The sequence below is a fragment of the Thunnus maccoyii genome, chromosome 15 (assembly GCF_910596095.1).
Source record: "Thunnus maccoyii chromosome 15, fThuMac1.1, whole genome shotgun sequence".
NCBI lineage: Eukaryota > Metazoa > Chordata > Actinopteri > Scombriformes > Scombridae > Thunnus > Thunnus maccoyii.
In genome coordinates, this window is record NC_056547.1 from 7,064,871 (window position 1) to 7,089,040 (window position 24,170).

The window sequence follows — 24,170 nt, forward strand, 5'->3', positions numbered from 1 at the left end:
AAGGGATTCTGTCTAGTTGAGGATATCACATTGTCAGAAAGTGTATTGTCACATATGAAAATGATCCATATCCTGGAACCACTGAAGACGTGGATGAAGTTCAGACATGTTCATTTTATTCTCACACTATATTTAAAATCATTGCATTACATTTCTAATGCAAAGTTTATTTATCCCATAGATATTTTCCATTCTAATATTCTAAACACTTGTAGGATTACCTGCCATGTCCTCTACTCATTATTTGTCTTCCGGTGTCAAAGTCATTTACAATATTAGGCAAAACAAATTTTATTGGCCACAAATGGAGGACAAGATCTGGTACACGGTAGACAAGGTCAACATCTTAATCTGTCCACCTGGAAAAGTCACGAGTAAGAATGTCTGAATCAACCCGACTAGGCATGTCCAAATCAACCCAGCAGTGTTCAAAGCACTGTGTGAAAAGTTAAACTGTTGAGTAGACTCCTGAGAGGAAAGGGGGGGAAAAAGTATCCTCAAATTAGTTCAGTGGTTCTGAAGATTTATCTGAAAATGATTCGTTTAAAAGCAAAATGTTGTTGACATTGTTCAACAGTTGCATATCTGAGATGTTGAAATGGACAATCAGGAAGAAACACAGAATGTGAAAAAATAAAACATCAAAGTGAAATGGAGGTTAAATGTGTTGCTTGATTTACTCGTTAGTCTATAGATGGAATCCACTTTATTTGACATTGTTAAGTGTGACTATTTTTGTACACTGAAATAATCCTGCTGTCTATAATGGACATTCTGTAAAAATAAAACTGATAGTGATTCTGAAACAGTCTACAATGTGAGAAAAATCAGTGTGTGTACATACAGTACCTCTTCTCACTTGCACTCACCTCAAGGCCCAAATTATCCAACAGCTCTTCAGTGAGGTGTAATCTGTAATCCAAATACTGTTGTTGTATATTTTTCAGGTATTTACTGTTAGATGTGTGTCTGCATGTGTGCAACATTTGAGTTATTAGTTCTTTTTATAAACATAAAATGTTGATAGTCTGATTCAGCCATGGCAAACACAATATTGTTGTCACTACCAAAACATTAGTCACTACTGAAACATGGGATGTTTTGTCAAAAAAAAGTATACTGAGTATCAAATAAGATGTTATGATAATGTTTGGTTCAATGTATATTAAAACTAATGAATCCTTAACTTTGAAATCACTATGATCAACTTTATGCACTTTACAAAGAAAAATTGGATAAAATTACACTTAAAAATGTATGATTGTGATTGTTATTGATTTACCTGTGAAACTTTTTAATAAATAACAGAATATATTTACAAGGTAGATGTAGACACAATCTTAACAGGTCAATAGAACTGTTATTATATTGTACATTATTGTGTTTCCATAGTGAGAAATTTTGAGACAGGAAAAATATTCCAAAACTGTCTGAAAATAAAATATGAGAATTAACTGTATAATTACTAGAAATGTGTATCTTGGACATTAGATAATTTACATGCATACAAAGTTTGGAGAAAAAGAAATTTATTTCAACACAAGAGGCACAACGTCACAACAGAGTGGAAAGTGGATTATATACAATAATATCATTAACATATAGAACAGAACAAATGATTTATTTAATGTTTCTATGAAATCTTACACTGTATAAATGATGTATAATAAAGAAATGGATATCAAGATGCTGAACTAAAATCTTTGGAAGAATAGCATACAGTATTTATGATCAAGCTTAATGTTACTAATTGTAAATGTGCTCCAGAGCTTCAACAATTAATTGATTAATCAATCAGTTGATTGAAAAAAACATTATCTGCAACAATTTTGATAAGTTTCAACGTTTGAGAGTGATTTTTCAAGCAAAATTTCCAAACATTTGTTGGTTTCTGTTTCTTTATCTTTAGGTAGTGGACTGTTGGTCAGAGAAAACAAGCACTGTGAAGACGTCACTTCTCAGGCTCTACAAAATTACAAGGGGCTTTTTCCACATTTATTTTTAAACATTTTATAGATTAACAATCAAGAAAATAATCAGTATCTCATTAGTTGCAGTCCTAATGTGCTCAGATAGCAGGTACAGTTTGCATCATTATATTACAGACGCTAACCAGAGAGTCTGGTTAATGTTTACTTGGTGCACATTCCAGAAACATATACAGTAATATTAGCAAACACACTATTAACACAAAATATTCATAATTTCTAGAGCACAGACAGCCTTATATTGCTGGATGATGTTTTATGCTAAAACTATATACAAAAAAACGGGGTCAGGGGAATTTGTATGTGTGTTTGTGTCTGACATCTCATTTGTACAGGAATTTTGCTTTTCTGAGTGGTAAACCTCTTAATGACCCTGTTACTGAATATTAAGTTTTTTCTCCATGGAGAGCACAGCAAGAGCATTCAGGTAATCCTGTGTTGTGATGTTTCTCAGGAAGGGTTTGATCCTCTTTAAAGTAGAGAAGCACCTCTCTGATTCTGCAGTTGTCATGTGTGTGGTGATGTGAATCTTAAGAGGACTGACAGTCTGAGTCAACGTGCCGGGAAGGTTGTCAGTGCAGAGTCGGAGTGAACAGAGTCAGTGCACCGCTGCAAGCCTTGAACTCATCGCTCTCATAGATCAGGGATTGTTCTGTTTTGAGCTTGGCCTTGTTCAACACGGGGTAGTTTTCCACTGTGGTTTCCAGCGCTGAATCCGAGAACAAGTCTCCTTGCAACAGAGCAGCACTGATGAGGTGCTTGGTGAAAGAGAGCCACTCCCTAGCATGCCTCAAACCGGTATCACATACCTATGAAATGATACATATTTTTTTTAAAAAACAGGGCAGTACACCTAGTGAACAGCAGAATTTCATTTTCACATCTCTCAGTCTAAATGTCATCAGTATCCTCTTACAAGAAGAGCCTGTTATTTTTTGACAAGAGAGGACAGCTTACTGCTTAATATCAGGAATGTGAAATAACCACATGTAAACATTTCTGTGTCTGCCTTCCTCAGCAGCTGTGTAAATGTACTGTAAATGTATAACTCTTATTATTACACAGGAATTGAAGAAGGCAGACGGTGAAATATAGCAACAGAAGGTAATTCTACACATTGATAAAATAAGTAAAAAAAACACCTAATTGAGTGTCTTGTAAACAGAACTATGCTACAGCTAACCTCTGTAGCCAACCAGTTGTTCTCCTTGTCAAAAACTAACCTACTTTAGACATAAAATGAGTCCATCATTGTGCACCGTGTTTAATAAACTGTATCTACATTATCATCCTAAATGGATTTCCTATTCACTGTCTTTAATATGTTGAAACAAGTATTTATGAGCCGCTCTAGTGTGTTCAGCCATGCATATTTATGTTTTTACAGACTGTTTAAGATTGAAACAATTTTCTCATAATAAGCATTTTCTCAGCCAGTGATGTTGTTATTATTTACCTGATCGTTTGCATGCTGTCTTTGAACCTCTGCATGATTCCTGTGTTGTAGACAGTTGATCTTCTTCTTCTACAGTCCACATGTGGCATGATCTTGTGAAACAACGCCAAGAAAAAGCAGAAATCATCCTCCAGCAATCTCACAAAGCCCCCGGGCTCTCCTGGACAGTTGGAGGATCAAAGCTACCAGAGTCTCTGATGGTCTGGAAACACCACTGGAGGTCCTTGTGCTCATACAGTTTTAACAGCACCACTGTGGAAGTTCCACCTTGTTGTATAAGTTCCAGGAAGTCTGTGAGCCACCACTTGATCAAGCACAGTGTTTCCCTTGAATGACCAGAGAAAATGCAGCAAATCCACCATGGTCTGAAAAAAAAAAAGTACTGATCCTGGGGATGTGTGAGGTTGCCTGCTGCATAATGAGGTTCAACTGATGCACACAGCAGTGGGCGTAGCGTGCACTTCAGTAGACATCCTTTCCCGTACACTGTAATCCACATGTGGCTCCTCTCACCATGGCAGCTGTGTCATAGGCCTGGGTGATTAGTTTGCTCTCTTGTCCCTTAGGTAGGATAGTGCTTAGCCTCTCCAACAGTGCTGTGATTGTGTCAGCGGTTGCAATCTGAAGAGGGATGAACTCAAAAAAAAAAAAAAAAAAAAAAAACGCTCTTGGATGTTGTCACGGATGCTGATGTATCATAGCTCAAGCACCAACTGGCAGTGGAAGGAAATGTTGCCTCATCTGCCTGAATAGCATTTTTTACTTCCTCCAGAATGTAATCTGTATCTACATTATGTTTGTTTTGCAGTCTTTGAGGTGCCTTTGAAAGCGGTTTCTGTCTCAAAGGATCAGTTTGTAAGATTTGGTGGCATCTAGCGGAACGGATTCGGCAGAAATTGAATATTCATAAGTATGTTTTAATTAGTGTATAATCACCTGAAAATAAGAATTGTGTTTTTGTTACATTAGAATGAACTCTTTACATTTACAAAGGGGGCGGATCCCCTTCCACGGTCCAAGATCTATTAAACCCTTGAAAACACCAGGGTTGTCTGAGGATTTAGTCTTATTGTGGCCGCGCAAATTCAACACAGATAAAATGTGTCTGTTCTTATCCACCTCTTGAGTAGTGATGTTAACTCTGCCTAGCTTGACCATATTCTCCATGTTTGCCCTTGTGTGGTCATGTTTCTTAATCTTCTCAGATAAATGTTTCATTTCAACTTCTGTAACAGTCCATGTTGTATCAGTCTCCAGCATTTTAAAAAGTGAGCATGGGGAGCAAAATAGAAGCCTTGCGTGTATATTTTACCTTTTTCTCTGGTCTGTTGTCTGATTTTGATGTCAGGTTGATTCTGGGCCAAGCTCTTTGACTTGTAGTTTCTGGATTTTGGAGGAGATCTTATTGAATTTGGGGGCACTTGAAATCCTGTGTCTTGAGTCTTTCATCATTTTCAATAACGTCTGATGTCCCTACTCCACCACCGGCTCTGCTCGGCCCTTTAGGGAATAAATTAATAGCCCTTTAGGCATCAGATTCAAGGACGCTAATTGGCTAAATTTGTGTTGCTAAGCGATACTGAGAGAGAGGGCATGAACAGGAAGGTAATTTTCCCCAAAACATAATGATTTATATTTTATATATTACATGTTATTGTGCACACATATACTTAAAATAGGTAATTACTGCTTATTTTAAAAAGAAAAAGAAAAAAAAAAAAACACTTTCCACAGTGCTCTAGAGTCTGGATGTGACTCTACTTCCTGTTGGCGCTTGCAGTTCCAATAACACAGTCATTCACCTGTGAAGAGAGCAAATGCAAAACATTATGTCAAAAATTCTAAATTTTAGGAAAATTACATTCAGATCTTCTTACATATAATTGATCAATTATCAATAGAGTTGGCAATTCATTTTCTGTTGATTGAGTAATCGCTACAGCTCTAAAAAGCAACCCATAATATCATAAGAGGTTAACTTAAACTTTATGATGAAGTTCGCTTCATCTACTCTACCAGATCATGTGACAAATTAATGTCTTCACATCATCTTTTACCAGCCGTTTCATCAGGAAAGGAAACAGTCACAGAAGTTACTGACCTTGCTGGCAAACCTCAAAGAGTTGAGGGTCTCCTCAAAGCTGTCTGGCTCTGGAGCAATGTTCACAAACATCAGGCTGGAGAGAGAAAGACAGAAACACAAGCAACATAAATACATGGAAAATAACTCAGAATGCCTTACTTCCTAAACAAGTTAACCTGTGTAAGAGTAAGATCAGCAAAATAATGTCTGCCATGCTCTGGCAAGCGATTTGGCATCATATGTAGACTTCTCTTGCAGTCAAATTCAAATTTTGGCTCTAACTAACTGTGATCAGATGATTGAAAAGGGTAGTTTTCTGCCCTGAGCTTGAGTGACACAACATAACACAGTCTCTGAATAGTCCATATTGTCTTCAGCCAAACCTATGATGATGAAGAACTCACGTTTTGCTGTTGCCTCCCAGACATCCTTGCAGAAGGTAAGTGAGCTTAGAGTTCCTGTAGGGGATGTAGCTCTCCTGGAACACAGGCAAGATCCATTTGTGTCACAAATAAAATGAATATTGAAAAACTGAGAATTTAGATTTTTATCATTTTGTCCTCCACAAAGCCAGTGTGTAAATAAACATATTTTGTCCCTTCCATCCAGGCTCCAGCTCACCTTGTTGGCCAGCGCGGCAATAACGATGCCCAGGTTGGACAGGGAGCTGTTGATAGCAGTCATTTCTTTAAAGCGCTCCCCCTGACACTGACTCTTCGCCATTCGCTCACTGCCAGCCAGGTCCACCAGGCACAGAGTAGCTACACACACACACACAAACACCAAAAATTCCTTTATTAAATAAACATACACAACAAAATAAGTTTGTAAAAAGAGCACATACTGTATTACATATGCAGAAACGCTCCTAAAAATGTGGTGAGAGGCACAATAACATTAATTCAGAGTCATTAGACCAGAATTTTTTATGGTGAACTGATGGAAAATCAACCACTGATTTTTCATATTCTAAAAACACAAGTGAAGCCACATTTCTGAATCACACACCGACACAATCAGTGGGATTTTACTCACATTTGCATTTGACATCCCGGCCAGCATTCACTCCCTCAATTTGCAGCTGGAAGACTGAGTGGGAGCGAGAGGAGCGGTCATTCTGGGCTGTCTGGGCAGTGGAGCGATTCTGATTGGCCAATGCAATCAAGCCCAGAACCTGGCAGGAGGAAAATAGACAGGAGAGGGAGATTTAAGAGCTGTTAAAATGACCTCAGCTTGACTTCTGATTGACCAAATCCAGTCCGGGATGTAGATTTATATCACTTAAATATGAAATCAATTACCTCAAGTCTGCTGAGAATGATGCTAATCTTAAATATTTTTTCAAACAAGTAAATCATGCTGCTGTACCTGATCCTCGTTGAACACCTTTTCATAGGTGAGGTTGGTGATTGAAACCTCATTGTTGCTTGACTTGCGGATCTCATGCTCTGGCCTCTTGCTGGCCTTTCCGGTGTAAAGGAGGTCTCGCAGGGTCTCGTTGTAAATCTCAACAAAGCTGGCCGTGAAGGTGAACTGAGATAAAACAGAGAAATACCAATGTTTAATAAAAATGTTTTCCTCATCATATCTCCTCCACAAATACAAGCATACTATATGCCACAGTACAGCATTAGTCTATAAACCCAAAATTGAGACTTAAATGTTTTAACTATATCACAATCTTTAATTTATACAAAAAGCATTCAAAATTATGTATCTTAATTTTCCTCAGGATGTACTAGACAGTGATCATTTTGAATACCTCTACGTCCCACTCTTTACTCACATGCATGACATTACAAACTAACCTCCCAGCCTTGTGCTTCCAGCTTCTCTGCTGCTTTAAAGATTTGCTGCACAGCTCTGGGAATGACACCTCTGGTGTCATCAAACTCGTCTCCCTCCATGGTGTAGGTCTTTCCACTTCCTGTCTGGCCATAGGCGAAGCAGCAGACGTTGTAGCCATCCAGTGCTGACTGCACCAGGAGGGAAATCTCTTCAAACACCTGAAAACAAAATGCAACATTTGCCAAGAATGAGCTTTTGTTGTTGATAACAACTACAAGTACATGTATAAATAAAAAATACAGTTGGATTTTTTCATGAGAAAGATTCTCATATTGGGAATTGTGAACCATGTGTACGTTGTTTACCTCCTTCTGTGAAGCCTTCGGGTTGAAAACACGGTCAAAATTGAAGTTGTAATTCTTTTGAGTGTCTGCAGATCTGCCGGTGTGAGACTGAGAGGAAGAGAAAGCACTTTAGTCAGCTGGTTAGACCGTACATACATCAGGGAAACTCTGGGTTATATCTGCTACTATGGCCTGCAGGAAAAAAACTAGTTCCTTAACTACAAAACATGCCTTTGAGAGATTTGAGACTGACAGGATTCTCACCTCCTCTGTTTTGGCCAGTGTTATTGATGTGTTTTCACTGGCAAGGAGCTGGATGTGCTTGCTGAGGCCTCCACCCACCAGTGGGCGCACTCTGCAAAATACTCTGATATTGCCCTGCAAGAGGAAGATGATGGACAAAGCCCTTAGCAGTCTGAGAGAAGGATTAACAACACATGATTTCACAAGTACAAAAATAATCAAAGAAATAAACAAAAAAGGAAAGAACCAAGTTTTCACTGTTGTTTTCCCCACTAGAACTAGAGGTGAGGTAACTGTTAACCCAGCCCATGAATCAACTGAGGATGTTGATCTGTTGCCCCAACTAGCAACTTGCCTTCAGCTCCTGGATCGTATTGTGGAGCTGCCGTCGCTCCATCTCGCCGGCATGAAGCTCATCCTTCTGTTCGGCCACAGTCTCTTTCAGAGAGCGAACGTCTTCTTCAGTGTCTCTGAGAGTTGTTTGCACGCGGGCCAGAGTCGACTCCTGTACTGAAAACTTCATCTGGAGTGGAAAGAAGATTCAGGGTCAGTTTGTGCTCACCGTTTGCAAGACTGCAAGGCTACAGAAGTCCCTGATATATTTTACATTTTAAAATGACCTGAATTCCTTGACTAGATTTTACTACTTCTCTTAGAGTTTGGCACTGAAGATTGAGAGGTCAGCCAAATGGCATGTTTATGTAATGATACCACATTGCCAAAATAACCAATATTAGCTTCTGTCCAGCAGCTGACTTCATACCTTGAGAGTTTGCAGCTCCGTCTCTTGGCTGTCTCTGAGAGTCTCCATGACCTTGTATTTTCCTTCTAAGTTGGAGAGCTCTTTTTGAAGATGGCTCTTATCACTGGATACTTTCTCCAACTCATCTTGGACTCCCGAGAGTGCCTGCAGCTCTTCCTCATATTCACTAAAATCACAAAATGAAAAGACATTTAATGGACTCCAAACAGACCAAATGAGATCAAATTATAAATAATAATCAAACAATACAAGATGGTAACAGTAAAATGTTTAGATTCAATTAATTTTTCCTTAAACAAAGAGTTTCACTGATAATATAATCTAGTCCTTGTACCTGATCTGGCTCTTCTGCCTCTCCAGCTCTCTCTCCATTTCCATAATTCTTGAGCGGGTCTGGGCCATCGAGCCTTTCAGAGCCTCGTTCTCCTGGTTGACAGTTTTGACCTTGCTCTGGTAGTTCTGGATCTTACCCTCCATGTCGCTGACCTTTCCCTTCAGGTCCCATGGAGCCCGACGGGTGCCCCCACCTGTACACAACATCACAATCAACAATCTGACAAAAGCGGAACACCTCTATTCAGAGTTCAGACTCTTCACCAGGTCATTACAGAATAAGACTTTTATACAACTTTTCCCCTTTGCAGGATTTCTTAGTAGGTTAAAAATGAACAAATAAATACATAAGTCACTACCCCCCTTCCTTTTAAAATGAAACAAAACCTCTAAATATTATTTGCAAGAAAGGCTAGTAGGCTTAAAGAGTTAAAGTATATTTCCACTTTCAACAGATAAATGTGAAAACGGCCTTTGAGTGTCAAACTGTGCACATACATCCTTCTGCACAGTGAAGCACAAACATCCGACTGTAAGAACAAGAAGAAAAACATTTTTGAGTGGAAGGGGACTTTATGGAACAAAATGCTTACCTGCTTTTGCACCTGTAGATGCAACAGTTTGTTTCATGTTGCCTCCCCTCGCTGCAGTTGAAGCCATAGACGGCTTCAGGACACCTGATGGAACAAGAAAGTGGTTCAGAACAATGCAGAAAACATGAACAGACATGTTCATGTAATAACAGGATATTTTACTTTAATAATGACAACACCTTGTGTTTATGATGGACCCAAAGCACTTCTGGATTTTCTTGCTACCACTTGGTTAACTATGTCTACATTAAAATATTATGCCAAATCTAAACATAAACTGTGATGTTCAATCATTGCTGCAGGTAACAGTTTGTGAACACAAAGCCTGAAATACTGACGTAAGAAAACATCCCAGCTTGTGTGTTTCCACCATCAGCCAACAGACAGCTCATCTTACCTCTGGAAGGACCAACAGCCACAGTCGCAGCTCCTGAACCTCGGACCGGCTTAGCTGTGTGAGGAACAAAGTGCGACAGAGAGAGGTTTATGTTTTGGCCAAATAAAACAAAATTATGGAACAGATGAACCACAGTAAAGCTGGCAATCTTGACAAACCTATGAGTTGAAAAAACATTTGATTACACACAACAATAATAAAACCCTAAATTAATTCCTCAAATTCTTTCATACATAGTCTTGGAACACCCTGACATGTTGTGTGAACATCTAGAGAAACTGCTGCACAACTTTACAGAGCACTAATCCAAGAAAATCCCAGTGAAAAAGGTTTCAGGTAAGTAACTTACAAAGAGGTGCCCGGGATGCTGCAACAAGAGGCCGCTTTGCACCAATGATTGTAGCTGCCGCCTGTGGTTTAACATGCTCTGGGTCCTTACGAAGCCTCTTCTGCAAACACAAAACACCACCATCGTAAACAAAGAGCAACAGTTCACCTTTTTGGGCTACAACATCTACTTTCCCCCTTGCACACCTATCATAGTAATGTTTTTTACAAATCAATTACTGGGCTCTTTGGGTTAGTCCCATATTTGACTTGTGAAAATGCACCAACATGAACGCCTCACAACAGAATGTAATCCAATACACACAACTGTAAACTATTCTGTAGAGTTAAATCAACACCTCATGGACCCAGTGTCACCAAGAAGTATGCCTTTTATTTTACATTATATAATGCAGTATGTTCACTCATCATGTAATTGTGTCACATCCCTATGCTTAGCAGTCATCAACATTACAGTCTACTTTGCCAAGAAAAGAACTGTTTTGCTGCCCAAAATCTAAAATATCTGGGGAAGTGACAGGCCAGTGTTTGTGAACCAGATAACAAAATCAAAACTGGCAGCAGAGTACAGATTTGTCTTCCCCTGCTTATCTATCCATCCTCACACTTCAGTGACTTTACAGTGAGTCATGCATTTATTACTTGAAGCAATATCTGACATTTTTTTTATTGAGAGAAGCTTATAAAAACGGGCAGAGAATAGCTGGTGATGGAAACAGAGCTCATAAAATGAAAGATGTGGATGAATTTTAGTACAGACCTGAGCAGGCTGGAGGTCCTGACCGTTCTCCAAGCTGCTGCGGCTTGTGAGGACCCTCTTGCTGGGCATGACTGGCAAACGGGACATGTTCTGTTGAGGGAAAGTAACATGTATATTATGGTCAAAACAGACAACCACGGAAAAAAATCTCATCTTTCTTACTCTGTCTACTACTTACCAATATTTACTACTACTATTCATATTTATACTACTGTCTATAGTCTTTATATCTAATATATAGTGTGTACATCATATTCTTACCATACTTCGAGCTGTTTATAATAACTCTGTATTACATTATGTACATAACACTGTACTTTACTGTTTCTTTTGCACTTCTGGCTAGATGCTAAACTGCATTTCGTTGTCTCAGTGCTTGTACTCTGTACAATGACAATAAAGTTGAATCTAATCTAATCTAAAAAACAATGTTATGTTATGCATGTGACAGGATTGGTAATACTTGTTTAGTACGTTACTCTATTTCCAAAACGTCAAAGTGAAATGACAGCGATTAATAACCTTTACACTCAGAGCCAGTGGCAGAGTGGCACAGAAATCATTATTATATGAACATAAAAATGTGTCTAACTAGAAAGTAAGGGGCTAAAATCAGGTACATAACTACGTTATTTGGAATTCAGGCAGTGGTGGAATAAATCAAATAATATTCAGTGTATCCAACTTTTTTTTTCTTATCCGTGCAGGTAAAGTAAGAAGGAAGCTTACACTATAGGTACAAAGTACAAATGTTCCAAGTTACAGAGTATTACTAATGTATTAGAAGGTAATTAAAAGGAGTTTTTTTTTGTTTTTTAAAAAAAATCAAAGTCTGATTACATTACATGTAACCAATAAATATAATCAACATAGACATAAAACCAAGAATTCTTGGTTCAGAATATGTCACATCTCAAAAAGCTGCAAAAACATTTGAAAGTAAGTCACAACAGCCCTTTGGTTAACCACTTTCAAGAGAAAAATGCCTAATTTCTGTGAGTAGATAAAACAAAAGCATACAATTACTGTTCCACTGTGACTGTTTTACAAGATCCAGTAATCAGACACCAGATTATTACATTTAATGTTGATGTATGTCTCATATATCAACACATAGCATTGGTGTTTTGCGCATAGCAACCGTTGCTTCTTCCAACGTGGAGGACAAACAAACATTCTGTGAACGTTTTTGTTTGCTGAGTCAGAGCAAACAATAAACATATCTAAAGTTAGTATCTACCGACTCAAACATAAAGCCATGAATGTATTAGATTTGAATGACCTGCGTTTAAAATACCAAGCGTTAAGTAACGTCTATGTTATAAATAACCAACGTTAGCTACCGTTAGCCAAGTTACAACGAAAGGTAACGTTAAATAACGTTAGCGAATTTTTCGTTGCATTTCTGGAACTATTGTTTCCCCGGTACGAGGCTAAACGTGAGTTTCTGAGCAGCTTTTTTGCAATTTATGTTTCAACTCTGAAACCAAAATGATTATATTTGAATGAATGAAAATAATTACCTTAGTGAAGTTGAGTCCTAGCTCTGTATGTGTACACTCCTTCGTCTCCTGCCGTTTGAAATTTGAAATCGAACTGTTTTGGTGAGCGCTTCAGTCAAGGAGCTGTGATTGGTCGAGCCAGTGTAAACCCCGCCCCCATATTTATATGTGCTTGTTACGGCTTACAGTGTGTGCCGCATGGGCGGGATCAGCACCTCAAACCAACAATATTTATGTGGTTTCTCATTCATGTTTTTTTTTAATGTCTTTTTTTTATCAAGTATTTTAAGATATATCTTCTTTCTTTACTTCTATATCCTTTCTAATACCTAGGCAATTATTCTTGTGTTTGAAGTGACTGCAGGATCATTTGCATTATATCAACCACATTTTTTATTTTAAAGGTTTAGGTTGTCCGGCAGTGACACAAATCCCAATCACTGCATCATTTTGCACACTCAGCAGTGTTTGTGTTTCAGCAGTTGGGATGGATGATGATGGTTAGATGTTTGACTCACAGCTGATGGTCTACAATACTGAGAGATTCACTATGCAATGCTTGAAAGCTTTATTAGATATGGTATGGCATCATGGTACAGCACCCCTACAGTCCAGTTAAAATGGAGAATTGACAACATGGTGAAAACAACAATGAAAGTGATAGGGAAGGATATGATCTGATATGAAGAACAAATGGTTTGGACATGGGAAAAAGAAAAAGTGTCTGAAGTACAATGGCTGAAAAACATAAGTCCCCTTTGAGTGAAGAAGTGAAGCTTGTAAGATATACAGTACATTTCCATTTTTGAACCCAAAGTGTTGTTTTCAGGTAGACTAGAGAGGGTTATGTCCATGTATGAACGGAAAAGAGGAAGAGTTTCAGTTTAAAAATGTTTCCATTCCTTCGTGACAGCATATTTATATGGTATTAATGGCAGAAATTTTCAATATGTATATTTTTTCATGTCCTTTGTATATTTGAATGGCTTACATCATACTTTCCTGGATCCCTTGTAACTGTTAGCTTGTGGAAACGAGAACAAATTGAGCAACTGAGACTTTAATTTTAATTTCAGTCTCTATGCTAATGCTATGACTCCTCCTCAAACAATATCATTGTTTGTGATTAATGAAATAAAATAGTTGATATTCCTCATGATTAAGTCACATAAGATCCAATCCATCCTTTTTCTAGCTGCTTATCCAGATCAGGTTCATGGTAGGAAAAGGGCAGGCAGAGCAACCCAGACAAAGATCCCCCGGTGCTTCCAGAGCAGCCGGGAGAGTCGCTCCAGTGTGTGTATAATGTATGTTTTCCAACAATCAGGTTTTCTGATTAAACTGAAAATATGAAATTAACTTTGTCTCGTATATACATTAAACATAGTTGTATGGTGTAAATAAACATCAGTTCTTGGGTTTTTGTTTGATTTTTATTAGAAAACCATTAATATTTCTAGATGTTTTTAATGTAACCCAAATGGGTGACAATCAGTCAAATCAATCAAAAAAATGTATACACAAAGTTGTTTCAGTGGAAGAAGGATGTAAAGTAGAGAAGAAAAAGTGAGCATGACCTCCCTCCTGAGGCCCCAGTTCTGTAAGCCGATGGGGTTTGAGCATGAGTGGGGCGGTTCTGTTGTATGAGGTACGTAAACTTTACCTTAGCAGACCACCAAAATCTGTAAATCTGAAGCGAGAAATAAAACCAACCTAAATAAAACCTGAATCTTCACTCAGATCTACAAGATCTAAGCCCTAAATGACTGCAACTAATAATTATGTTTTATGGTGTGACTACGCTGTGGTTAAGGTCTGGTTAGGTTAAGGCACAAAAAATGCCTTGTTTAGGGTTAGGGAAAGATCCTGGTTTGGGTTAAAATGATCAGTATTTCCTTAAGGTACTTCCTCAAACCCTTGTCATTATGGCAACAGTAAACACCACAACGACATCAAAATGTTTTTTTTTAGAAATGTCCCGTCTCACAATTAGAAACATGACACTCGCAGTTGGAAACGGGAAGTGCACAGTGCAGCTGAGTCAACTTTTTGCCAGGGCAATAATATCTGCATGAAAGGGGTCTGAGAGGTTGAGGAGGGCGGTCTGAGAGGTCTGAGGGGTCTGAGGGGCCTGAGGTGCTGCAGTTGGACCCTTTTGGTTTCTATCGTCCCAGAAGAGATATTGAGAGAGGGGGATGAACAGGAAGGTAATTTTCCCCCCAAGCATAATGAGTTATATTTTATATATTTTACATGTTATTGTACATTTTAAAACACACACATACTTAAAATAAGCAAACATTGTTTATTTCAAAAATGTTCATTTTAAAAAGAAAAATCAAAAAACACTTTCCACAGGGTTCTGTTGGCCAGCTGCCTCTGGATGTGACTCTACTTCCTGTTGGCGCTTGCAGTTCCAATAACACAGTCATTCACCTGTGAAGAGAGCAAATGCATCACATTACATTCAGATCTTCAGATCCTATTACACTCTACAACATATCAGGAGTAAATTTGTTAAGATGTTCTGTAAAAATCACTTTCCTCAACCTGATTCATCTATTATCATCTTCAGTCTTCAAAAATGTCAATCACTGTTTCCCAAAACCCAAGATGCAACAACAGTCCACAACCCAAAGATATTCTGTTAACTGTCTTAGAAGACTAAAGAAAACAGAAATATTTGTATTTAAGAAGCTGGGACCAGACAATTTTGTCAATTTTTCTTGAAATCGACTAAAAACGATTAATCAATTATCAAAATAGTTGGCAATTCATTTTCTGTCAATTAATCAATGAATCACTGCAGCTCTACTTAATCTTACATAAAAGCTTTTTGTGTTCTTTCATGGCCAAAAAAAATCAAACAATGCGGGGAAACACTAATGACATTATGAGACAAGACATGATAACCTGACGCGTCAGATGGTTTGACAGGTGATTGAATGAACCATCTGTCTATCACAGTCTTATCTTGTGAGGCAGCTGGATTTGCAAGATCATGCGAGAATCCTTGTAAGACGCTGATTGGTACGAACCAGAGGTGGTTCAGACACAAGCGCATAATTTGAAGTCTGACATGATGAATTCTCGCGTGATCTCATGAATCCAGCTTTCTCTCAAGGTAAAAGACATTATGGTTTGCTAAAAAAAAAAAGCAACCCATAGTAAAAGCATTTCTCAAAAATAAAAAGTTAGCTTAAACTTAATTTAACATTATTATGTTACAAATTAATGTCTTCATATCATCTTTTACCAGCCATATCATCAAGAAAGGACATTAAACAGTCACAGAAGCCACTGACCTTGCTAGCAAACCTCAAGGAATTGAGGGTTTCTCCAAAACTGTCCGGCTCTGGAGCGATATTCACAAACATCAGGCTGAAGAGAGAAAGACAGAAACACAAGCAACATAAATAAATGAAAAATAACTCTGAATGCCTTATTTCCTAAATAAGTTAACCTGGGTAAGAATAAGATCAGCAAAATAATGTCCGCCATGCTTTGGCAAGCGATTTGGTATCATATGAAGGCTGACTTCTCTTGCAGTCAAATTAGGGAATGAATTTTGGTTCTAACCCCTTATATTTGTTTATCCTCTTATCAAACAAGTTGAACACAGCTTTGGATGGAGGGTATACAGACTGGGAGGCAGCAATGCCCTTCCCATGTCTAGTCTGCCAGACACCAGTTGAGTAGGTGGTCCTTCAATGTGGCCCAGGACACATACGTGTTCACACTGCTACAAGAATGAGGCCACATGCAGCCCAGACCATCTCCGAATGTGGTCTGAGTGATCGGATCTCAATACATCCGCAAGCTGTGCACTTGTGATCGGATCACCCAAGATGCATGTTAACACCAGGTGTAAACAGGGCCTAAGTGACACAACATAACACAGTCTCTGAATAGTCCATATTGTCTTCAGCCAAAGCTCTGCTGATGAAGAACTCACGTTTTGCTGTTGCCTCCCAGACATCCTTGCAGAAGGTAAGTGAGCTTAGAGTTCCTGTAGGGGATGTGGCTCTCCTGAAACACAAGCAAGATCCATTTGTGTCACAAATAAAATTAAAACTGAAAAATGGAAAATTTTGATTTTTAGTATTTTGTCCTCCACAAACCCAGTGTGTAAATAAACATATTTTGTCCCTTCCATCCAGGCTCCAGCTTACCTTGTTGGCCAGTGCAGCAATAACGATGCCCAGGTTGGACAGGGAGCTGTTGATAGCAGTCATTTCTTTAAAGCGCTCCCCCTGACACTGACTCTTCGCCATTCGCTCACTGCCAGCCAGGTCCACCAGGCACAGAGTGGCTACACACACACACACACACAAAACACCTTTATTAGAAAAAATGTGCAAGTTTAACAAAATAAACATACACAACAAAATAAGTTTGTAAAAAGAGCACATACTGTATTACATATGCAGAAACTCTCCTCAAAATGTGGTAAGAGGCACAATAACATTAATTCAGAGTCATTAGACCAGAATTTTTCCTTTGAACTGATGGAAAATCAACCACTGATTTTTCATATTCTAAAAACACAAGTGAAGCCACATTTCTGAATCAGACACCGGCACAATCAGTAGGATTATACTCACATTTGCATTTGACATCCCGGCCAGCATTCACTCCCTCAATTTGCAGCTGGAAGACTGAGTGGGAGCGAGAGGAGCGGTCATTCTGGGCTGTCTGGGCAGTGGAGCGATTCTGATTGGCCAATGCAATCAAGCCCAGAACCTGGCAGGAGGAGGAGAGACAGGAGAGGGAGATTTAGAGGGATGTAGATTTTTTATTTAAAAATGAAATGAATTACCTGAGCTCTGCTGAGAATGATTCCAATCTTTAATATCTTTTTAAACAAGTAAATCATGCTGCTGTACCTGATCCTCGTTGGACACCTTTTCATAGGTGAGGTTGGTGATTGACACCTCGTTGTTGCTTGACTTGCGGATCTCATGCTCTGGCCTCTTGCTGGCCTTTCCGGTGTAAAGAAGGTCTCGCAGGGTCTCGTTGTAAATCTCAACGAAGCTGGCCGTGAAGGTGAACTGAGATAAAACATACCAATGTTTAATAAAAATGTTTCCCACAAATACAAACATACTATATGCCACAGCACATACATGTGCAGCTTTAGTCTGAAGTCTGTAAAAATGATTAATGCAACACCAAAAAGAATTACCAAGTAACAAACATATTTAAGACCTATAAACCAAAATGGAGACTTAAATGTTTTAACTATATCACAACCTTTAATTTATAGCAAAGACTGTAACATCTAATGGACGTAAGCACTGTGACGTCACCCATTGGTTGGTGGACTCCCAGTTTGAAGCCTCGAGTTTGGCATTTTGACCGTCACCATCTTGGATTTTTGGAGCCAAAAGTTATCATATTTGGACGAGAGGGTGGAGCTAACCCTAACACTAGCTGCTAGCTTGGTTAGCATAGTGCATTTACAGTCTATGGTTAACTGTAATTATGCTAATTTTTGCTAGCGAAAAATAGGTTTAAAACCATTACAACAAAATGTATTTACTGGAAAAACAGAACATCTGACTCTTTGGAGGGTCTTTTAATACAACCAAATGCTGAACAAGACTTTTCAGGCAACCAAAATGTTGCCTGAAAACACACTGAAATAGCAGTAGCTACGCCTATACTCTTTTGATCTGAGGGTTGCACCATGGTTACGTTACCTAATCAATGTTGTTGCCATGGTAGCAACTTGTCAATCACCAGGTAGCCACCCCCTAAAGCATACCTTGCTTTATCGTCTATTTTATTCTAAATGGGACCATAATTTACAAAATGAACATCATGCTGTATTGAAGAAAGTTTAAAACGAGAAATTGAGACTATAAACTCATTAGGAAACTGTTTACTAAATCATGTGAGGAGTAGGGTCATTTTCCCACAGCCACATTCTTGATTTATACAAAAAGTATTAAAAATTATGTATCTTAATATTCCTCAGGATGTACTAGACTGTGATCATTTTGAATACCTCTACCTCCCACTTTTTACTCACATGCATGACATTACAAACTAACCTCCCAGCCTTGTGCTTCCAGCTTCTCTGCTGCTTTAAAGATTTGCTGCACAGCTCTGGGAATGACACCTCTGGTGTCATCAAACTCGTCTCCCTCCATGGTGTAGGTCTTTCCACTTCCTGTCTGGCCATAGGCGAAGCAGCAGACGTTGTAGCCATCCAGTGCTGACTGCACCAGGAGGGAAATCTCTTCAAACACCTGAAAACAAAATGCCACGTTCATCAAGAATTACCTTTTGTTGTGGATACTACAAGTATACATTTTTAAAAACACAGTTGGATTTATTCATGAGAACTTGAAAATTCTGATATTGGGAATTGTGAACCATGTGTACGTTGTTTACCTCCTTCTGTGAAGCCTTCGGGCTGAAAACACGGTCAAAACTGAAGTTGTAATTCTTCTGAGTGTCTGCAGTTCTGCCGGTGTGAGACTGAGAGGAAGAGAAAGCACTTTAGTCAGCTGGTTAGACCGTACATACATCAGGGAAACTCTGGGTTATATCTGCTACTATGGCCTGCAGGAAAAAAATTGGTTCCTGCACTACAAAACATGCCTTTGAGAGATTTGAGACTGACAGGATTCTCACCTCCTCTGTTTTGGCCAGTGTTATTGATTTGTTATCATTGTCAAGGAGCTGGATGTGTGCGCTGTGGCCTCCATCCACCAGTGGGCGCACTCTGCAAAATACTCTGATATTGCCCTGCAAGAGGAAGGTGATGGACAAAGCCCTTAGCAGTCTGAGAGAAGGATTAACAACACATGATTTCACAAGTACAAAAATAATCAAAGAAATAAACAAAAAAGGAAAGAACCAAGTTTTCACCAATGTTTACCCCACTAGAACTAGAGGTAAGGTAACTGTTAACCCAGCCTGTGAATCAACTGAAAGGCCTTTGAGGGTGTTGATCTGTTGCCCCAACTAGCAACTTGCCTTCAGCTCCTGGATCGTGTTGTGGAGCCACCGGCGCTCCATCTCGCCAGCATGAAGCTCATCCTTCTGTTCGGCCACAGTTTCTTTTAGAGAGCGAACATCTTCCTCTGCATCCCTGAGGGTTGTCTGCACGCGGGTCAGAGTTGACTCCTGTACTGAAAGCTTCATCTGGAGTGGAAAGAAGAGTTGAATATAAATGTCCAACCTTCAGACGTGCAAAATTGCAAGGATACATAAGGCACCGAGACAGGTCTTGGACTTCAAGCTTTGTAGGTCACTTTTTAGGGGTCATCTTTTTTCTATATTATTATTAATTAAATAGTGTCTCTACATGATTTTTATGTTTGAAACATTTTTAAGTTTTATGTTCTTTGTATCACAATGCCCCCTTGTGGACTTGATGAATTGTGTGTTTGGACACGCCTGTTAAGACGACAAGTTTTCAGCCAAAGATACCAAAACAAAACAAAAAGAACTCCACAACTTCAAATCTAATCTTTTCCTTTAAAAATCAGCCCATTATACTTTACATTTTAAAATAACCTGAATTTCTATTAGGGTTTGGTTTAGTACATAAAGTTCCGGTGAAATGGAAGTTAAAGTGTCTTTAACTTCAACAGAATTCTTGAAACAGAATATTTGACCAGTGTACAATTACGAGAGGGATTTAAATCAAATCCTTTGCATTTGACTGGACTCTTAAAAAGTGGGCTGAGCTCAGCATTTAGCATGATACAAAGTTGCAGAGAGAAACAGAGCTACAGTTGGCTCCACACACACCTCCTTCACCTTACCTCACCCTTGACATATATTTGGCATATAACAAGAGATAAATGAATAATTAACACAGGAACACAGGATTTAAACCGGGAAAATGTATTTTTCATTTCATGGGGCCATTAAGATTGAGAGGTCAGCCAAATGGCATATTTATGTGATGATACCACATTGCCAAAACAACCAATATTAGCTTCTGTCCAGCAGCTGACTTCATACCTTGAGAGTCTGTAGCTCCGTCTCTTGGCTGTCTCTGAGAGTCTCCATGACCTTGTATTTTCCTTCTAAGTTGGAGAGCTCTTTTTGAAGATGGCTCTTATCACTGGACACTTTCTCCAACTCATCTTGGACTCCTGAGAGTGCCTGCAGCTCTTCCTCATATTCACTAAAATCACAAAATGAAAAGACATTTAATGGACTCCAAACAGACCAAATGAGATCAAATTATAAATAATAATCAAACAATACAAGTTGGTAACAGTAAAATGTTTAGATTCAATTAATTTTTCCTTAAACAAAGAGTTTCACTGATAATATAATCTAGTCCTTGTACCTGATCTGGCTCTTCTGCCTCTCCAGCTCTCTCTCCATTTCCATAATTCTTGAGCGGGTCTGGGCCATCGAGCCTTTCAGAGCCTCGTTCTCCTGGTTGACAGTTTTGACCTTGCTCTGGTAGTTCTGGATCTTACCCTCCATGTCGCTGACCTTTCCCTTCAGGTCCCAGGGAGCCCGGCGGGTGCCCCCACCTGTACACAACATCACCATCAACAATCTGACAAAAGCGGAACACCTCTATTCAGAGTTCAGACTCTTCACCAGGTCATTATAGAAGAAGCCTTTTATACAGCCTTTTCCCCTTTGCAGGATTTCTTAGTTGGTTAAAAATGAACAAACAAATAAATCACTGCTCCAAAAAACATTTCTGAGTGGAGGGGGACTTTAAGGAATAAGATGCTTACCTGCTTTTGCACCTGTAGATGCAACAGTTTGTTTCATGTTGCCTCCCCTCGCTGCAGTTGAAGCCATAGACGGCTTCAGGACACCTGATGGAACAAGAAAGTGGTTAAAAATAATGCATAAAAAATGAAAAGACATGTTCATAACAGGATATGTTTACCTTAATAATAATACCTTGTGGTTATGATGGACCCAAAGCACTTCTTGTAAAATATCTACATTAAAATATCATGCCCAATCTAAACATAAACTGTGATGCTCCATCATTGCTGCAGGTAACAGTTTGTGAACACAAAGCCTGCAATACTGACATAAGAAAACATCCCAGCTTGTGTGTTTTCCACCATCAGCCAACAGACAGCTCATCTTACCTCTGGAAGGACCAACAGCCACAGTCGCAGCTCCTGAACCTCGGACCGGCTTAGCTGTGTGAGGAACAAAGTGTGACAGAGAGAGGTTTATGTTTTGGCCAAATAAGACAAGATTATGGAACAGATGAACCACAATAAAGCTGGCAATCTTGATAAATCTATGAGTTAAAAAAAACATTTGATTACACACAACAATAATAAAACCCTAAATTATTGCCTCAAATTCTTTCATACATAGTCTTGGAACACCCTGACATGTTGTATGAACATCTAGAGAAACTGCTGCACAACTTTACAGAGCAGTAATACAATAAAATCCCAGTGAAAAAGGTTTCAGGTAAGTAACTTACAAAGAGGCGCCCGGGATGCTGCAACAGGAGGCCGCTTGCCACCAATGATTGTAGCTGCCGCCTGTGGTTTAACATGCTGTGGGTCCTTACGGAGCTTCTTCTGCAAACACAAAACACCACCATCGTAAACAAAGAGCAACAATTCACCTTTTTGGGCTACAACATTTACTTTTTCTTCGCACACGATCATAGTACCGTTTTTTTTACATATCAATTACTGGGCTCTTTGGGTTAATCCCAAACTATACTGTAGAGTTAAACAACTCATGGTACCAGCCGCAACAAGTTATGCTGTATGTTCGTGTAATTGTGCCACATCCCTATACTTAACAGTATTTGAAATTACAATCTACTTCATTGCAGAGAAAAGAAGTCTTTTGCTGTCTAAAATCTAAAATATCTGGAGGAGTGACGGGTCATTGATTGGTTGCTGGAATTAGTGAACCAGATAACAAAATCAAAACTGGCAGCAGAGTACAGATTTGTCTTCCTCTGGTTATCTATCCATCCTCACACTTCAGTGACTTTATAGTGAGTCATGCATTTATTACTTGTAGCAATATCTGACATTTTTATTGAGAGCCGCTTGAGGTGCAGCAGCAAGATAAAACGGGCAGAGAATAGCTGGTGATGGAAACAGAGCTCATGAAATGAGAGATGTGGATGCATTTTAGTACAGACCTGAGCAGGCTGGAGGTCCTGACTGTTCTCCGAGCTGCTGCTGCTTGTAAGGACCCTCTTGCTAGTCATGACTGGCAAGCGGGACATATTCTGTTGAAGGGAGGTAACAGGTAAGTTATGATCAAAACAGACAAAGAAATCTCATATACACTAATGACTATCAAACTAACTAATCACGATCAGAGATTACAGATCTTGAAAGGATTAGATTACGCTAACACTACCATTGATCCAGATAAAGTTGACTAACGTTACGTTATTTCAAACGACAATGACTGGATATATAGCACGTTAAGTGCTGTATAAGAACCTTTACACAGAGAGTAAACAACAAACATACCTAACGTTAGGATCTATTGATTCAAACATAAAAATTAGTCATATATGAATGTATTAGATTTGAATTACCTGAGTGTACAGTACCAAGCGTTAAGTAACGCCCATGTTATAGATCACCAACGTTAGCTACCGTTAGCTAAGCTAATTACTGCGTAAGGTAAACAACGAATTTTACGTTACATTTCTGGAACTATTGTTCTCCCGGTACTAAACGTGAGTTTCTGGGCAGCTTTTTTTGCAATTCCGATTAAAAATTTGAGACCAGCAAAATGATTAAATTTGAATTAATAACAACAATTACCTGAGCTGTGGCTGAGTCGTAGCTCGAGATATCTCCAGTCCTCCGTCTCCGGCCGTTTGAAATTTGAAATTGAACTGTTTTGGTGGGCGCTTCAGAGAAGCTGCCGTGATTGGCTGAGCGAGCCTAAACCCCACCCCCGTGTCCATGTGTGCTTGTTACGGTTTACGGAGTGTGCCGCTTGGGCGGGATTGCCATCGCTCGCACAAATCCGCCTCTGGCAAATGTAAAATCCGGTCGATGACTTCATATATGACCAAACTAATAATATTTAAGCGGTTCTCATTCATTTGTAAAAATTGTGGGGTTTTTTTAGAAAGTATTTTAAAATATATATTCCTTTACCACCGTGTGCTTTCTTATACCTTTTTACACAATTCTTCTACGAGCATTTTATTTTTTATTCACTTTGGAATAATTACATTACCTGAATGTTGTAGTTTAGTGTAATAACTAATTATTCATTGAAACAAGATACAATGTGCTTCAAAAAACATTTTTAAAAAAATCAGATCAAGTATCAAAAGTATTACAAAAGAGACTAATCAAAGAATAAAACGAATAAAATTAATAGTAAATGCAATTATTTTGGAGTCAGAAGTGACTGCTGGATCATTTGTATAATATCAACCACATTTTTTAAAAACGTAATCACAAATATTGCAATATTCTTTATTTTAAAGGCTTAGGTTGTCCAGCAGTGACCCTAATCCCAATCACTGCATCATTTTTGCACACTCAGCAGTGTTTGCGTTTCTGTGATGGTTAGATGTTTGAGTCACAGCAGATCATCTACAATACTGAGAGATTCA

General features: G+C 38.8%; 2 protein-coding genes across 2 annotated transcripts; both read right to left on the minus strand.

Annotated features, from left to right (window-relative positions):
* Window positions 1–5,050: 5,050 nt before the first annotated feature.
* On the minus strand, window positions 5,051–12,712 carry LOC121912507 (carboxy-terminal kinesin 2-like). The gene is made up of 17 exons (XM_042434643.1): window positions 12,620–12,712; window positions 11,097–11,186; window positions 10,338–10,437; window positions 9,989–10,042; window positions 9,592–9,675; window positions 9,000–9,192; window positions 8,666–8,831; window positions 8,258–8,425; window positions 7,924–8,037; window positions 7,681–7,767; window positions 7,336–7,533; window positions 6,896–7,060; window positions 6,563–6,701; window positions 6,149–6,288; window positions 5,932–6,005; window positions 5,546–5,621; window positions 5,051–5,246 (listed from the first exon to the last, which is right to left on the minus strand). Exons 2-17 carry the CDS (start codon window positions 11,181–11,183, stop codon window positions 5,202–5,204), a joined length of 1,890 nt encoding a protein of 629 aa, XP_042290577.1. The 5' UTR covers window positions 11,184–11,186; window positions 12,620–12,712; the 3' UTR covers window positions 5,051–5,201.
* A 2,171-nt stretch (window positions 12,713–14,883) lies between these two features.
* On the minus strand, window positions 14,884–23,468 carry LOC121912506 (carboxy-terminal kinesin 2-like). The gene is made up of 17 exons (XM_042434641.1): window positions 23,362–23,468; window positions 22,722–22,811; window positions 22,041–22,140; window positions 21,691–21,744; window positions 21,322–21,405; window positions 20,916–21,108; window positions 20,582–20,747; window positions 19,586–19,753; window positions 19,241–19,354; window positions 18,998–19,084; window positions 18,655–18,852; window positions 17,485–17,649; window positions 17,203–17,341; window positions 16,771–16,910; window positions 16,554–16,627; window positions 15,904–15,979; window positions 14,884–15,034 (listed from the first exon to the last, which is right to left on the minus strand). Exons 2-17 carry the CDS (start codon window positions 22,806–22,808, stop codon window positions 14,990–14,992), a joined length of 1,890 nt encoding a protein of 629 aa, XP_042290575.1. The 5' UTR covers window positions 22,809–22,811; window positions 23,362–23,468; the 3' UTR covers window positions 14,884–14,989.
* Window positions 23,469–24,170: the final 702 nt, after the last annotated feature.

Excerpts from the sequence above, each read along its gene's own strand:
- LOC121912507 (XM_042434643.1), bottom strand. The coding sequence starts at position 11,183 with ATGTCCCGTTTGCCAGTCATGCCCAGCAAGAGGGTCCTCACAAGCCGC. Across the intron at positions 9,193-9,591 it reads ATCTACAGGTGCAAAAGCAG|GTGGGGGCACCCGTCGGGCT; the intron begins GTAAGCATTTTG and ends TGTTGTGTACAG. Across the intron at positions 6,006-6,148 it reads TTGCCGCGCTGGCCAACAAG|GAGAGCTACATCCCCTACAG; the intron begins GTGAGCTGGAGC and ends CCTGTGTTCCAG.
- LOC121912506 (XM_042434641.1), bottom strand. The coding sequence starts at position 22,808 with ATGTCCCGCTTGCCAGTCATGACTAGCAAGAGGGTCCTTACAAGCAGC. Across the intron at positions 19,754-20,581 it reads CGGAGCTACAGACTCTCAAG|ATGAAGCTTTCAGTACAGGA; the intron begins GTATGAAGTCAG and ends TTTCCACTCCAG. Across the intron at positions 17,342-17,484 it reads AGGTGTCCAACGAGGATCAG|GTTCTGGGCTTGATTGCATT; the intron begins GTACAGCAGCAT and ends TCCTCCTGCCAG.